General features: G+C 41.3%; 1 protein-coding gene across 3 annotated transcripts in view; it reads right to left on the bottom strand.

Moving 5' to 3' along the window:
* Mob3b (MOB kinase activator 3B) overlaps nucleotides 1–16,142 on the bottom strand; it is a 198,089-nt gene that overhangs the window by 13,588 nt on the left and 168,359 nt on the right. The window contains exon 4 of one of the 3 annotated variants that reach the window (XM_004838371.3): nucleotides 1,908–7,084. The exons of 1 other annotated variant lie outside the window; for it this stretch is intronic. In XM_004838371.3, coding sequence (XP_004838428.1) covers nucleotides 7,055–7,084 — 30 coding nt within the window. In that variant the 3' untranslated portion in view covers nucleotides 1,908–7,054. One more of the 3 variants, XM_021252947.2, reaches the window with a different exon arrangement.

Raw genomic sequence — 16,142 nt, 5'->3', positions numbered from 1 at the left:
GTTATAAACAAAATCATAGTTTAATTAGACTGACTTTGACTTCCTCGTTTAATCTATTAAAATTTTTGCTTGGGGCTGGGGATTTAGCTCAGTGGTTCTGCCACCTGCCTCCCAGGTGCAAGGACCTGAGTTTGATCCCCAGTACCGAAGAAAAAAAAAATTTTTTTTTGCTTGGTTGTCTTCATGAAAATTGAATTACATTGAAAATTGTGCTACATCAAAACAATGAGGAGTTTTAGTTAAAATAACATGCTCTGCCAAAATCTATTTAATAATGAAATCAAATAAAATATATAATAATAATAATTTTTTTTTCCGGTACAGGGGATCAAACTCAGGAGCTTGCGTCTGTGAGGCAGGCATAGTGCCACTGAGCTAAATCCCCAGCCCCATAAAATACATAATTATTATAAATGAAACTACAATTGCCATTTTCAATGACATTTATCATTTTGGTCAATGTAGTATATAAATTTACTTGGAAGTAGTGTTGAAGGTTAAAAATTTAGAATAATTTAAAGAGTAGACAGCTTTAATGATCATCTTAATTTCCATAAAGGAAGTGAATTTCTCATGGGAATATCAATTTTTGTTGTGTAGGGGTACTGAAAGCATCTGGTTTGGATTGATTTGTCTGTTAACACTTTCTCCTTCATCATCATTAATACAGTGTTGGTTACTAGAAAATTAAGACTATAGCAGATATTCGATGTGTGTGGGGATACATTTGAAAAATATAGTGCTTTCCTCAGACATGGTATAACAGTGGCTGCAACCAGAAAAGCTTTCAAGGTAGGGCAAAGCATCCTCCTATAAGAAAACAAATGGTAACTGACAACCAGCTGCACAGTTGGGAGGCCAGTGGCAGGGTGAGACAGTGGTGAACTGAGAAGAGTATGTCCCATCTCAGTGGGACAGCCACTTCTCAGCCAGTTTCTGCCACAAAAGAACAAAAGCTTGGAATTATCAAATTGGATTTTATAAAATAAGCCTAATTTCTTTATTTTTATTTGTTAAGTTTCCCAGTTTTTAAATGGCAGCTAGTTTAAAAAAAGGTCTATCTGGGACAAAATTGTGCAGGTCCAACTAAACATTTCTGTTAACTGAATTGAGGCCATAGTTTACCTCTTTGTCACACGGTGATATACATTTCAAACAGTGTAACTGAGAAGCACAGGAAATATATTTTTGATAAGGTTCCAGAAACTGCATTCCCCACTGCCCTGTGCCTAGAAATCACCTCCCTACCACACTTTATCTAATGAAACAGGTTTTATCAGACATAGTATCCTATATTACTATTAGGAACAGTGACTATTATTGGAGTCATTCATATTATTATAAAATAATGGTAAGTATACTATCCATATAACAATATACTGAATTTTTATATACTCCTTTATAAAAATACATTACCTTGCCTTATTCTCTGAAAACAATCTTATATAGAAACAAATCTATAATTTAAGTTTGTAGTTCAGAAATGTGATGCAAGGAACAATTAAACTACCAAAGGTAACACAAATAAGATAGTGGAAAACAAGAGATTAAAACTAAAGCTTATGCACTCTGATGGATGAGCTTTTTTATGATCTAGTTTTATTATGTCTACAAAGCAGGTTATTATGAAATTAATATTGAATCCTACTGAAGAGAAAAAGCATGTACAACATCAATTTGTTGAGAAGCTACACTAAATGCTTGAAGCCTTCTTAAAATGTTCTGTAATAGGATAAAAGAACTACTAAAATGCAAATATGTGCACATGTGTTTTAAAATAAATTTTGAATTTTTGTAGTATTAATAGTTTTTCTTTTATTTACTTGTTTCAGGACCACTGCAAGAAGAACCTAATAAATAAAGTAAACTAAAGCAATACATTAAGCATTAAAAAAAGACAGACCAAATGATGGTTACACGTCTTTTATTTGTGACATTTGAATTATAAGCTCACAAAGAACTGATTTCATAAATATCTTTTAGTTTTACCTTACTTTACTAATGGATTTAATTGTGTTAGTCTGTTTTTATATTCAAACCCTTAATTTAATCACAAACGGAACTAAAAATATAGTCAACATTTTTTTCAAACGTATGTAAAAATGATACAGGAAAACTTTTAAATCTGAACACTAGAGGCTAGTAAAATAGCTTAATTGTTTCATTAGAAATGAACTCTTCCCTCTATATTATATAAATCCTTATATAGTCACTGAAAATTCTTACTCAGAATTAAAACCTGTTCAGAGGGAAATAACCTGTTATAAAAGTTTTTTGTTGAGATATATTTTAAAGCAAGAAAATGATCATTATTTCCAAAACACTTTGTTTGGCTAATTCTAGGAAAGAATCATCAGTTTCTTCAAAGACCAAAATGATCAGAGCAAGAATGACAACAGTATTATCCTAATGATGCCTCTATTTCCTTTTAGTGACTTAGTGTCTATTTCTTGAAGATACAGGCATACTTTTCCTACAATGTTTCTTTTTCTCACAGTGTGATACCCATGGGGTAAGAAATGAACACCAGGTAAGCGACCATAGAAAGTGATATGCTTCCACCAATGGCCAGAATGATGAATGGCATAAATAACCACAAATAGATGGGAGGAACTCTATTTAAGTTCCTTAATGTTTTTTCAAAGAGGTGGTTAAAAACAAACACTACCACCAAACTCAAAACAGTCTAATCTGAGGAGGTATGTTAAAGGAGGAAGAAAGAATAGTCAGGAAGCTAAGCCAAAATGGTTGGATATAAAATAGTTAAGAATTCTGTGTGGAATTTAAAATGGAGAAAAATTTTCTGGTGTCTAAAAAGTAAGTCAGTATTTCATAGACATAACTGGGTTTGAAGAAGGGATGGAATAGTTTCTGATCAGGCTTGTGGTGGATGACACCCAAAATGCAGCCACTGGAGAGTGTGGGAAGCTTCTAATGAAGCTACAGAAATGGTTACCAACTGGACAGCAAGACTTCCCAGGGGATGCTCCTGTTGGAAAAGCTCTAACAGAAGTAGGGCTAAAGGGCCATTGGTAATAGCATTCAAATATTTAATGGGTGTGCAAATAAAGATATTATTATATGTTTACTTATCCCATGTAGTCACTGGACCTTTCCAAAGGTGGGGACTAGAAAAGATGTGCTGAAACTCACAGACTACTTCAGCTCAAGTTGACTGGAAGGAGTTCAGACATTGGAAAGCTTCAGTGGTTTCTACCAGAGGCTGTGGTAGGACTCCTGTGCCTGAAGACATGGGAGAGGAGAACAGGTTCTCACCGGGGAATGTCACTGACATGGTTTGGGAGGTAGCAGGAAAGGATTAAGAAATCTGCCAACGTTCCTTCCATTTAGTCTGGCTCTGAGATTCTCGGCTCTTAGGAATGAGAAAACACTCCAAGAGGAGAATATTAACAATCTATGAAGCAGAAAATGACTCTAGCTTAGTATTTCTTCACCTATTATTTGTCATTATTTTTCTGCTGAGGAGCTTTTTTAGACATTTTATGCCTAATCATCTCCCCCACCTCCTCTGCCATCTCCCATGAAGTTTTAATGCCACATAAATTCTTCATATATGAGTAAGTGCTGTGGTCTTTTGGAGGACCACAATCCATTGTAATATCTAGGATTTCCCTTAACAAAAACACCCTCAAGAAGAACACATGAAGTCTGTGATCAAACCATGGGTCTGAGTAGGCAGTCACTGTGGGAGAACCAAAGCTACTCAAACATGTAAGCTCTTATTATCCAGGATACTTGTGTACTGTCTGCACTGGAACCTCTTCCTGCTTCCTTTTCCTTCTATTAATGGAAAAGTAAGATCTGTGTCACTGCTGTGTTATCTAACTCTAATGGGTACAGTCATTTCCATGGACCTCTGATAATCCTAAGGAGTGGATGCACACATGTATAGACTCACCCTCTCTAAAATGTACAAGTATAGATTTTTACAGCTTAATAATAAGTTACGGAATTCAATAATGATTGGATCAGGAAGATAACACCTGAGCACACTGATCAATCTTAATATCATGAAAAGAGACAATTAGATATTATGTGTTTTCTGATATGATAGGAAAGAAACAAATACAGTACTCATGCCAAAAGTTTAACCTAAATCTCATAATGAGAAACAAGGAGAAAAACAAAAGAAAACAAACACAAAAACTCCAAATTGTGGGACACTCTATAAACAAACCAGGTTGAACTCTTTCATGTCAGTCATGAAAGCGATACCACATCACACACACACACACACATACACACACACACACACCAAAGCCCTCCACAAACATACTTTACCACACAAGCACACACACTAAAGGGGATTCTAATCCATTCAAGAAGACTAAAGACAATGACAAGTTAATGCAGTGTGTGATTCTTGACTGGATCCTAGGTTTAAAAGAGACAGACTATAAAGAATATTTTTGAGACAACTGGAGAATTTTGACCATGGATTGTATACTAGGTATACCATATATATATATATATATATATATTTTTTTTTTTTTTTTTTTGCTCAGTTTCTTGGAGGTGATAATGACATTGAAGATGGACTGGACAATGTTATTGATAAGAAGGAACATAATGAAGTACTTTAAAGTTTCATGATGACTACAACTTATTTTCAAATGGTTCAGCAATAGGAATGGATATTTGCAGAAAGACAGAAAATGGGGCAAACTGTTAACAATTGATGCACTTAAGGATGCTCTTGTAATCTTTCAATATTGAAATTTCCACTTTGAATTTTCTCAGAATAAAATAAAAAGTAAAAAAAGGAGGAGTAGATGGGTCAAGTTAGGAAAGAGCAGCAGAGTTGCGGGCCTCTGCCCCGGAGGGCTGGAGAAGACCAAGGGAGGAGCTAAGATCCTCAATTTGCAGTAAGAGATGCATGGAAACTGAAGTCAGGCCAAAGCATTAGAAATCACCTGCAAAGATTCTCAACAGAATTTGCCAAACAAAGTTCTGCAGTAATAGGATCACCCGAAAATGAAGAAATAAGAACATTTTGCCAGAATTTACTCTAGAAGAGTTGATTAGAGCAATTATCAATATAACCAGGAAGAAATTGTTCTAAGAAGTTTAAAAATATTTAAATTTTTAAATTGAGTGGAAATTTCATACAGTTAATAGAAAATAACCTTAAAAGTTAATGACAAATGTCTTCAGAGTCTAATCTCCCACTTGATTAAGCATCATTAAAATGAAAGAAACATTTAACTTCTTAAATGCAAAAATCTGTGGTTTTCCAGGGTACAAAGCTAGAGAACCTCTGAGAAGATGAGTTTCATACTGTCATTTCTCTGCACCATCATCCTGCATTCCCACGTGGTATCACATAATTGCATAGGTTGGAACTGAGGGGCTCTTGTTTCTCTGGATCCTTAGGCCAGTCAGATACTCTTGCAGCCAAAAGTGATGCTGAAAAAAATCTTGGCCTATCTTGACCTCTAAAAGTCAGTGAGGGAAAAAAAGCTTTATTGTTGACCAGAGCACAGTAAGATAGAGAGAGGTAGCAACATCTGAGTTCCATGGGGCAATGTGTTTGAGATATAAAGCAAGGGTGCATCTGCATGGTTAGGTCAACATAGAATGCTACTGTGTCCAAACAATCAACCCTTTTTTAGTCTGCAGAAAGAATTCATGATTACTAGGCTTTCATGGCAGCCACAAATGGCTTGAACACATTATGTAAAATAAAGTAAAACCAGAGTTGCTCAGTTATCTTTTAAATGTTAAAATGCACTAATACATTCTTATCTACTTCCCTTCACCAACTGGTACTTTGTTAAACTCACATATCATTGGAAGTATTATTACCCCCTAGTCAGAGGTTGGGCTATCAGGAACAAAGTTTTATGAATGAATCGGAGAATGCAGCATTTCATTAACCATACTCAGGTTTCAAACATCAGGATGCGGAACAGAATGTGTTTTTCTATCTACTGGAAGAGAGCAACTGGAATGGATGGTAGAGGGCAGTCAGCTCTGGCTCCACTGTGGACAATCACAGGAGCAGAAATTAATTGTGTGCCGTGATATAACGTGACAGAGGACGAGGAAGTCGCAAGTCAGTGACTGGGAATTTAACCTACTCACACCAAATAACCAATTGTCCTTTTGTTTTATCACTGAAATATTAATATTATGTAGAGACAGCCATGATTCCCTACCCTTTAATGAAGAACAAACACTGCACTAATCTGGCTCACGGCTCCTACTGGTCACTCTTAGTCATTTGTAACTTTCTTTTACTTCTCTCTTCTGGGAAATAAGAAGGAACATCGACAAGAGAGTCAAGGGATGATGGTTATTACAAAAAAATACATTCTGATCTGGACAAACTGGTAATTTGTTAGCTTTCTGTTAACAACCAGTCTGTTCCCTATAGTTAGAATGTGACAACCATTTGGGGCAGAGACAAGTTAGTCCATGGAGTGGTCCCCAACAAAATGGCTCATTCGGGAAATGGTACAATGCTGCCTGCCAGACCTGGCTTCAGATCTCTTACAGTGCCACGGCTCTGTGCAATGTTAAACCACGAGATCAGAGCAGGAGCTTTCATAGATCTCAAAGGAAGGCTTATTACAGAAAAATCTGCTGTCCATCCAAAGTTTCAAAATTCACTCAGTACTTAGAAAACAAATGACAGCAAAGTCAGCCAGCTAACAAGATGGAGAAGTAGAAAGGTACAAATAAACATCTCAGTCTCAAAACCTGAATTCCAGTAAAGCTTAGGTGGCAGGTCACAGGCAGAACTGTGACACGCATGGAAGTACACAGGCCCCTCCTGGGCAAGTCCCGAGCCAGACGGGTCAGGGCTGGTCCTTCTGTGTGCCGTGGTCTGCCTGGTCCGAAGGTCTAGGCTAGCAGCACTCGGACGGGTAAGAGCACATGACGTGAGTGGGAAAGGTCTCCCAGGAGTCCCCGCTTGTCTCCAGCTCTCTTGCCCCAGGAAGTAGGTGTGCCACTTCAACTAGGAAGTCCACCACCTGTCCACTTAGGACTCCAGGAGGCTTTTCTTTCTTCTGAAGGATGAGGTGGAGTGTCAGTGACACATTCTGCTCGTCATCTCTTTCTAGAAAGTAAGGGGAGAAGGACAGTTAGGAGAAACTAAGCAGAGCAATGATTTGATGAAAGATTCTGAAAATACTCCCGGGAATTTCAGAGCCTTTCAGCAAAAGGTTGCAAAGCATGGCCCATGAATAATGCTGAGTGAGGATGAGTTCTATGTTGTCTGCAGATTTATTTCTTTCATTAACACAGTGTTTTAAAATTTTGACTATCTTGTCAAAAATCCAACTTGTTTGCTTTTACTTAAAAAAAAAAAAAAGCAAGATCTAGAGCCACTGAGCAGTGCTGTTGAAGACTGGCTGTCTGCTTTGGATGAAGAATGTGCTCTGCAGGTTGCCCCTGTCCCTACCACTCCCAGTTGTCTCCCCGCTTCACTTGCCAGCTGATGTGATCATTGCTATTTTGCTTAGAAGAGAGAATAACTTCTCTTTAGTTAATTTTCAAAGATGGGTAAATGAATAACAAGTGTGTCTAAGAAAAGCAGAAAGAGAAGACAATGTTAATGGAAATGAAGCATACAGCAAGTGTCTGATATACAATCACCTGGCCTTTCAGCCATGGACATCATCTGCCTGGCTCTTGAGAGCATGTACAGATCCCAAATGTGCCAGCCTTTCTCTTCTGCACAGGCTGAGCCTCTTGCCCAGTGCCCGCTCCTGCTACACCTTACTCATCCCTCTTTTTTGGTTAATTGTCATTTATTTTCCCAAGTCAGATGAGACGACTTCCACCTGACTTCCGCCTGACACCCCATTCCACCCACAGGGGAGATGCCACTCCCTTCATCCTTGCCCACCTGCATTTTGCGTAGGACGTTCTGGTTTGTACCTGTCAGTATGCATGGGCTCTGGGCATGACTGTTGTTACTAGTTACTGAGTTTCAAGAACAAGAAGAAATAGGGCCAGGGATTTAGCTTAGTGGTTCCAGAGCCTGCCTCGCAAGCGCAAGGTCCCGAGTTCAATCCCCGGTACCAAAAAAAATTTTAAAAAAGAAGAAGAATATTCATTGAATCATTCCATGTGCTTTCACTTTTGTAGGCTCCATCCCAACACTAGGCAGATGGCAATGACTCCTCTTTCATCTCTAAGAACAGTCTGGGTAAAAGGCTGAAAATGAGCCCTGTGCCATTCAGCATTGAGGGAGGACAAGATTAATGTCATTTTAATTAGATGAATAAGTTGCTTTCAAGTTCCACTTGCAGCAGGAAGAACTGCAACTGCTATTTCTCTTGCATGCTGACCTGCAAGAACCAAGTTCACTCATATTTTAATCCCACCTTTGCTGCACATTACCTACCTGCATGATCTGCCTGAGCCCACAAGTCTTACCTAAAATGTCCCTTCTAGCCATTAGAAAGTTTATTAGCAATTTCATTGCTGCCTCCTGGATTCATCCTATGTAAGATGCTGTCAAAAAGGGCTGGGCCTGCTGTTTGCTGATGGATTCCCAGTTCTGGTGATTGATGTTCAATAAATGTTTGTTTAATCAACAAATGAATAGGCCCCACTCTCCTTATTCACAAGGCAGAGGAAGTAATACTGAACTGAGAAAGTCATGAGAACGTTAAATGTGCTAACATACACACAGACTCAATACACCTTAATTTCTTTTATCTCTTCCCATAGAATGATGCATTTCAGAAGCACAAACCTGGCGACAGTCATTTCTTACTGGAGGAGGAGGCCTGGGAGGATATCTCTGATAATATACCCACTGAGACAGATCCAAAATTGGCTGGCCAGTGGGGGTGTGGAGGTGAGACCTGACCAGCGATCTGGTGTTTCTGTGGATGGAGCAGAGGTCATGATGTGGACAGGTAAATAAGGACCTGTGCACTTGGGGTGAGGGATGGAAATAAACCACGACAAGCCTAAAATGAACTTGCTGTTTGTTGCTTCCAAAGGTTCCTATATTTTGGGTTAACTACTAATGATAGAGATAGAAAAAATAAAATGGAGATGCAATAATGTTGTGTATTTGAGACAGAAAGAGAAGAGAGAAATTATGTTGAAGGGATGAGCGTAATTTTAACTTTGTAATTACCTCTAAATATTTGAAATGGGTCAGTACTTTTAGAAAAAAAAAACCCACCTAGCATTTGCTAAGCACTATGAAGTGTCAGGTGCTTTCAGGTGGCAACGTCATGGGATTTATATAACTCTGAGAAGGAACCAGGATCTTTGTTTGGCAGAAGAATGCCAGTCTCAGAGCAGAAGTGATCTGCTCAAGGTAAACAGGTGAAATGCAGAGCCTAAGTGGGAACACCAAGCACAGTCCCAGTGCTCACTGCATCAGTTCCAGCGCTCGCTGCCCCACAGGAACTACCTCATGTAACCCTGGCCCTACTAACCCAAGAAGTAGATTTGCCAACTCCATTATACCGATGAGGACACAGGTTTAGGGAAGGAGAGTAACTTATAAGTTGTGCAGAAAATGGCAGGTGGGGGATTTAAGTTCAGCTCTGACTGAAAAGACCAGCTCTTTCTACCACACCATTCGGTTTTAGTTTAAAGGCCCCTGAGACAGTCTCATGAGCATGAATTCCAGTGATATTGACTTACATATTAATTATAGATGGTTGCAAGTTGTTCCTGATTTTCCAGAATGCCAGAGATACTTTTTCTTCACTGGGAATTGCATGGATAAATACTAAAACGATTACAGCACCAAGACTATGGATACTACAAATACGGAAGAGTTTGTTTTTTTTTTAAGGAAGTCCAGGGGAGAACAGTTTCACTGAGGATATGGATTTATCCAAGGTCACTGAGTTACTCTATGATGAGCAGGGACTGGGTTTTCCTCAAAACAGTGCGCTGCCTCAATATACAGAAAAGAAAACTGCTTCCTGGGATGTCTCTTAAATTCCTACGCGAGAAGGATGGTTGAAATGGCAGGTCGGAAACTTGAAGATAGTGTATGCAATTGGATTTGGCCTTTAAGACCATAGGCCTGAAAGCCATATTCCAGCACTTCCCCACTGGGTGACGCCAATGAGCTATTTAAAGAAACCACTGGAGATTAGGCTTTCCTCTCCAGAGCCTTCCCTCCGGCATCTGGCAGAACCAAACACACTCCCTCCAACTGGGGACTGAGGCTTCTACCTGGGCACTCTAGGGGGAATTTGCTATTGCTGGAGTTACTGAATGCCATATATGTTTTAAGTCAGTCCACTAAAGAACTCCAAACAGCACTTAAAATCCTCAGAGGTGATGACAATTTTGACAGATGTTCATAGAGACTGTTCTTGGCTTGTATATGAAGATCTTTTAAAAAAAGCATTTGGATTTTGAAAAATGTGTTCTTACAGAAGGAATAAAGTAGGGATTTCGTTGTGTCACTCAGTATCATTTAGTCCCTGGTTGTATGCTGCCAACAAAAATTCCACGCTCTGCAGCCTGGATAACAAAATCAGGGTACACAGCCAGGTCCCACCAACTTCTGCTCATGTGCTAAACCCCATCATCCTCACCTGCCAGGCCAACCACACTGCTCCGTGTCTCTAGCAGGTTGGCATCTGGTAGCTTCTCACAGATTCTTCTATCTGGTAAACACCTCTGCTCTCTTAAGGCTGGACATTTTCACATCCTTCAAGATTCAGCTTTCAGCTCTCAGAAAGTGTAGCTAGCATCCTTCTTGAGTTGCTCATCACTTTGCACACCCTTGCACTATATCGTTTTCCACCAGCACTGGTATTCATTTCCTTTTTGCCTCCATCTGAGAAGACACTTAAAACTTTGTGGTATATTCATGGGTGATGAGGGATATTTTTTTCTTCAAGTCACATGCAGTATAATGGTTTGAGCCAGTTATTTTTAGGAAAAATACAAACAAAATATGCATCCAACATGAGTTTATCTCTGAGTAAATGAAGCTATGTATATTTCATGATTTTTTTCTTTGCATAGTCTCTGACTTGTAGATATTTTTAATATGTATTTTTTTCTGATAAGAAAACAGGCTCAAATAAAGGAGCATAAAGGGTAGCAGAGCAAGGCTCCAAATCAAAATCATACTTAGTTTTAGAAATGAAGTTAAAATGATTTGTGCCTAGTTTTTGCAGGGGTGATGGAGGTAAAGGGAATCAGTCTCTCTTTTCTATGAGATACTCAGCTTCAGTCTGATCTAAACACTTTTTAAATTAGAAATGTTCTCCATTTGTTAGCTATCGCAAAAAGTCTTTTGATATCCATAGAAGAAATGTCTATGAACTCTGTAAGTCAGATATCTCTCGGTGCAGTCAGTCTTATCTCTCAGTTTACCTTTTCTTACAACTGTTAGGCAGTGGAGAACACGGAATAAATGATTTGCAGAATTACAATAACTTATTCTAGGTCACACAAATAATTTCTGACCCAACCAACTTGGATTATTAGTTTGTGACACTATCCCATCATGCTGTTAAGCCTCTAAGTTTTACATGGAATAGATAAAGGAAAAGCTGTGGTGTTCACTGGGTGGCAGTCATTATAGCAATTTTAGTAAGAGAACTTTCGTATTGTAGAACAGGCTCCAAGAAATTAACATCACAGAGTGACAGGCTACTAGAAACTATCAGGAAACACGACATTATTGAGACCAACACCATCATTTCAGAGATGTGGGAGCTCAAACTTGTGCAGAGCAAGTGTCTTTCCAAATGTGGCCAGCTGACTGCGGCAGCACCAGGGCTTCTGCCTGGTGGATTCTGCACTGCATGTTGGCTTGGAAGAAGCCTCTATGCCAAGGGGTTCTCAGATATGCTGGAAACTTTCTGGGAAAAGACCTTTACATCAGTGAAACCCTCGCCTCACTAGCAGCCATTAAAAATCCAATGATTTAAAATAGGCAGTGAGAAGTACACAAGGTGTTAGATTTGGCCTAAGAGATATAAGTTACCTCTCATCTAACATTGCCCTACAAGCACATTCTCTGCGTCTGTGTATCCTCTCTCTGTCCTGTCTCTGTCATACAGAGACACACAAACACTTTTTTGTGGGATTGGGAATTGAGCCCATGGCTTTTGTACTGAGCTACATCTCCAACTTTAAAAAAAGTATCCCGAGACAGGATCTCTCTAAACTGTTCGTGCTGGGCTCGGACTTGTAATCTTCTTGCCTCAGCTTCCTAGAGTGCTGGGATCACAGAGATGTGCCACTACACCTGGCGCGCGCACACACACACACACACACACAAACTTTTGAAGTAATGGAAATGCCAGAAAGCAGAAGAGACTCATCTCCTGAACATCTCTCTCATGACAGAGCTTCACCAACACATTTCAAAGGTGACATGGGATTATGGCTGCTGAAAAGACAAGAACAACATGGGAAACCCACAGCAGAGCTTCTTTGACCATGAGGCCGCAGTGCAATCTCAGCCCTCAGATCCTGCTCCCCAGTGCTGGAGAGAGACCTGGAAAAGGGCTCAGACTGCTGTAGAACTCCAAGGACGACACTGCTGCTAGGCTGGGGTTGGGGAGGGAACCCCAGAACCTGTAACTGGGAAGAATTTCATTCTCGACAGCGGGGTCAGACTCTCTGGGGGCAAAGCCACATAAGCAGATTTTCTATGATTTTCAAATGCTCTGTTTCTTAAAGACTTAAAAAAATCTCCACATTGTATTCATATTATATCCATTTGTTCCTTTGATTATGTGATATATTTTCCCTCTCTCAAAAGTACCTTGATTGAAAAATGCTGATCATCTTGAAAATCCTGTCTCCCATGGTTCTCCCCCTTCCTTCCTTCATCCCACAGAGCTATGCTGGTGAAGTCCATGCCAAAGTCTCCCCACATCCTCCCAGCTAGCAGGGTCCTCAGCTCCGGCCAGCACCACTGTCTCATGCCAGGATTCCATACTCCAGGTCCACAATATTTTGCTCTCTCCTTATCTTCACATCTAACCCATTTGGAGCAAAAGCAAGTTTCTTTGGCCCCAGCAGTTTTCTGGGAGGAATAATGAGGATGAGAACTAAGGAATGTGAGTCAGCACCAGTGAGGGGTACTATGGTACCCTGCTAACCCACATGGAGTGTTTTATGTAATTCCTGAGTAGAGAAGGGCAAGGATTCTATGTGGTTTCTTCTGGCACTATGAGAAACACAGTGACACTGGTGCAAAGGCATTCCAGGAATGAGCGGGTATGGTTTTAGGAGCTGTAAAATGAGAGGAGGTAGTGGCGTTGTGCTAAGGCATTTGATTATAAAGATCAAAAACAACTGTTCTCTCTTCATCTAGTTCGAAGGACTCAGAATTCCCCTGGACACCACGCTGCCTTGTACTGAGTCCAATGGGCAGCAAAGTTGAGAAGCACCATCCCTCAATCCCTGCAGGGAGGTCCAATAGTTCCACTAAAAAGGTCCTGCCAGAGACCCAAACAGGCATCAAACTGGTCCATACATCTCCATCTTTCCAGATGAAGCACCAGCAACTTCAGGCGACCTTGAAGGATTTCAGGACCTGCCTCCCTCCATCTCTGCAGCCTAGCACACTGTGTCTGTATCTGCCCACGACACTACTTCATCCTCACAGCTTGCTTAGATGTCAGTGAAGCTTACAAGGCACATAAATGGGAGACAAAGCAATTCCAAGAAAGAGAACAGGTCTCTAGTGGGAAGAGAGAGAAAGAGGATCCCAGCAGCTCATTGCTAAGAATGTGGCCTGGAAGCTTCACGGCAAGACAGACCCTGCACAAACAACAGGCTACTTGTTGTGGTGTAATCCATTAAAAAAAAAGAGGAAGGAAAAAAGTAAGAAAACAAGCAAACAAAATACAGAACATCCCAAACTATCCAGCAATTCCCTGTGGGAAAGCTAAGCCCCAGAAGGTGGAAACAACAGTGGGGCTGCTGGGAGTCTGTGTGACAGGGCTGCAGTTGTCCAAATCAGGCTGGCCACCATCTCCTGTGAGGAGGGTTTCTTCCCTCACTTCTGAGAATCCAGATAGATGCATGTATCAGAGGAAGTCACGCTGGGTTGTTCTCAAATGCTTCGATAATTCCAGGGGGGCAGCCCATGGACAGGTAGGTAACTCCACCGGCGGCCTCCTGGGGCAGGACTTTCTAGGAGCCCTCAGTTCCACGCACTGTGCAGAGAGAGTGCATCCAGGGCCACTCCGTGTGCTCTCCTGGAGCGCTCCAAGCTTCTTTCCATGACCCCGTGGAAGGAATGCTGCAGGTCAGGAACTCTGTGAGTCACCGGGGAGAATCTTCACGTCTTGCCCTTTGCCGGCCTCAGAGCTCTTCGGTCTGGCCCTAGGGGCCTTTGAGACAATGGGGACCCAGCTCCTCCGCAGTGGTCAAGAGGGCAAGACTTCTTGGCTGGAAGCTTCTGTTCAGAGGTCAAATGGACTGAGTACAGAGCAGATTGCTTAGGCCGGGCTCAGGCACGAGGTCTAAGCATTTTTTTTTTACAGAAGTGTTTTTGTATTGCAGTTGTGTCTATTTAACAGGAACTGGGAGAATGGATTCAAGTAGGAGACTAACACTGGTCACCCTAAATTATTTTTGGAACAAGGCAAATATATATGTCTTGATAAATGAATAAAGCACTACTAGGTCACAAAAGGTTCTGTGAGCAAGTTGGGGCAATGACAAAACAGTCATAACTAATCAACAAAAGTATCTTGTGCTCCTCATGGAGCGGCACCTATTATTCCCTGCATTTCTGTGTGCCAAGCACTGTGCTGCATGTTGTACATTGGTCACTCCACTCCCTCCTTACCGCAGCCCTGTACAGTATGGGCTCTTATCCTTGTGCTACAGAGAGGGAACTAAGGGTGAGTACTGTGGCCTTGGTCATGTAAGTAGTAATTAGGGTAGAAAAGTTCAAAACATGCAGATCTGCCCTCCTAACAGATCTGCTGTGTCCCAAAGCACTGTGTTGAATACATCGTCACTCGTATCTGCTTGTGCTGTCAGGGAGTCTGCGTCAGTGGCCACACTTGCACTGACCATGGGTGGGCAGGTGTGAGTGGGAGTGAGGGCCTGACTGGTGGGACCACGCCCAGGACACTCTCAGCAGGGCTGCTGTCTTTCTGGCATCCCAGGGTCTGAATCTGAATAAGACAGGCAAGGCAGCCAGACTAAGAAAAATTTAAAAAAATTCTTTCAGCTCTAAGTATATACAAATTACAGCCAGCACATAGGAATTGAACATGTCCTTTCTGCTGTGTTTCAGGAATGTAGGTTGCAAAGAAGCCAAACAAAATAAAAATAGAAACACAGCAGGCCAGACCTCCCTAAACAGGAAAGGATAATATTTATTTGATTAATTCTGTTCCTAAACAGCAGCCACATTACCAACACAGGCCATTTCCATAATGCACAGGTGTGGGTACCTGTGTCCAGACACATGCAGACTCCAAGTCCATCCACACATATGGATGGATAAACACATACACCCACCACCCACGGACAGTATTTATTTATGCTGACACAGGAATCAAACTGCTCTTCTTTTCAAACCCTATGAACATTAAAATAAGTCACTTTATATAAACATATTCAGCCTCTGAATTCACACTGGTTCATGTAAAGGCAGAGCTGCAGTTCTGAAGGCCTCTCACTGAGCCAGGCTGCCTCACAGAGCACCAGGGAAGCAAGGGCATGAACCACAAGGGACATTCAAGGCCCTTCTTCAGAGCCCCACAGGTGCCCATTCTGCAACACTATGCTTTGTAGCGTCCTGACTTACTCTGATTGGCCTGCCATGCCCTTTCCACCCTGGCCTGTCTCACTGGTGCTCTGTTGTCCTCTGACCAGGACAGTGCAGTGCATTGGATAAGGTTTCTGCTCTGAGTGATGCTACCTATGACCCATCATGGCACAGTGGCTGCCTCTCTGCCTTTCAGCATCTCTCCCCTTCCCATCTTCACTTGCCTGGCTCCTCCTGGAAGTCTGAAGGCTGTCAGGGGTCTGAGCTCCCTGCCTCCTACACCCTGCATCCATCAGCACAGCTGGATTGGTTTCTGGCAGATGTTCCCTCTGCTCCTGTTTGGAGTGAACAGATGACGACTGAATGCACCCACCACCTCTGAGGGATGAAAGAGACTGCAGCACGGCCTGGTGCCCACCTCTGG

Source organism: Heterocephalus glaber, unplaced genomic scaffold, assembly GCF_053883595.1.
Source record: "Heterocephalus glaber isolate CG9 unplaced genomic scaffold, H.glaber_assembly_v1.0 deba00001481, whole genome shotgun sequence".
Lineage (NCBI taxonomy): Eukaryota > Metazoa > Chordata > Mammalia > Rodentia > Bathyergidae > Heterocephalus > Heterocephalus glaber.
The sequence above is the reverse complement of the archived record's forward strand: the minus strand, read 5'-3'. Positions and strand labels throughout refer to the sequence as shown.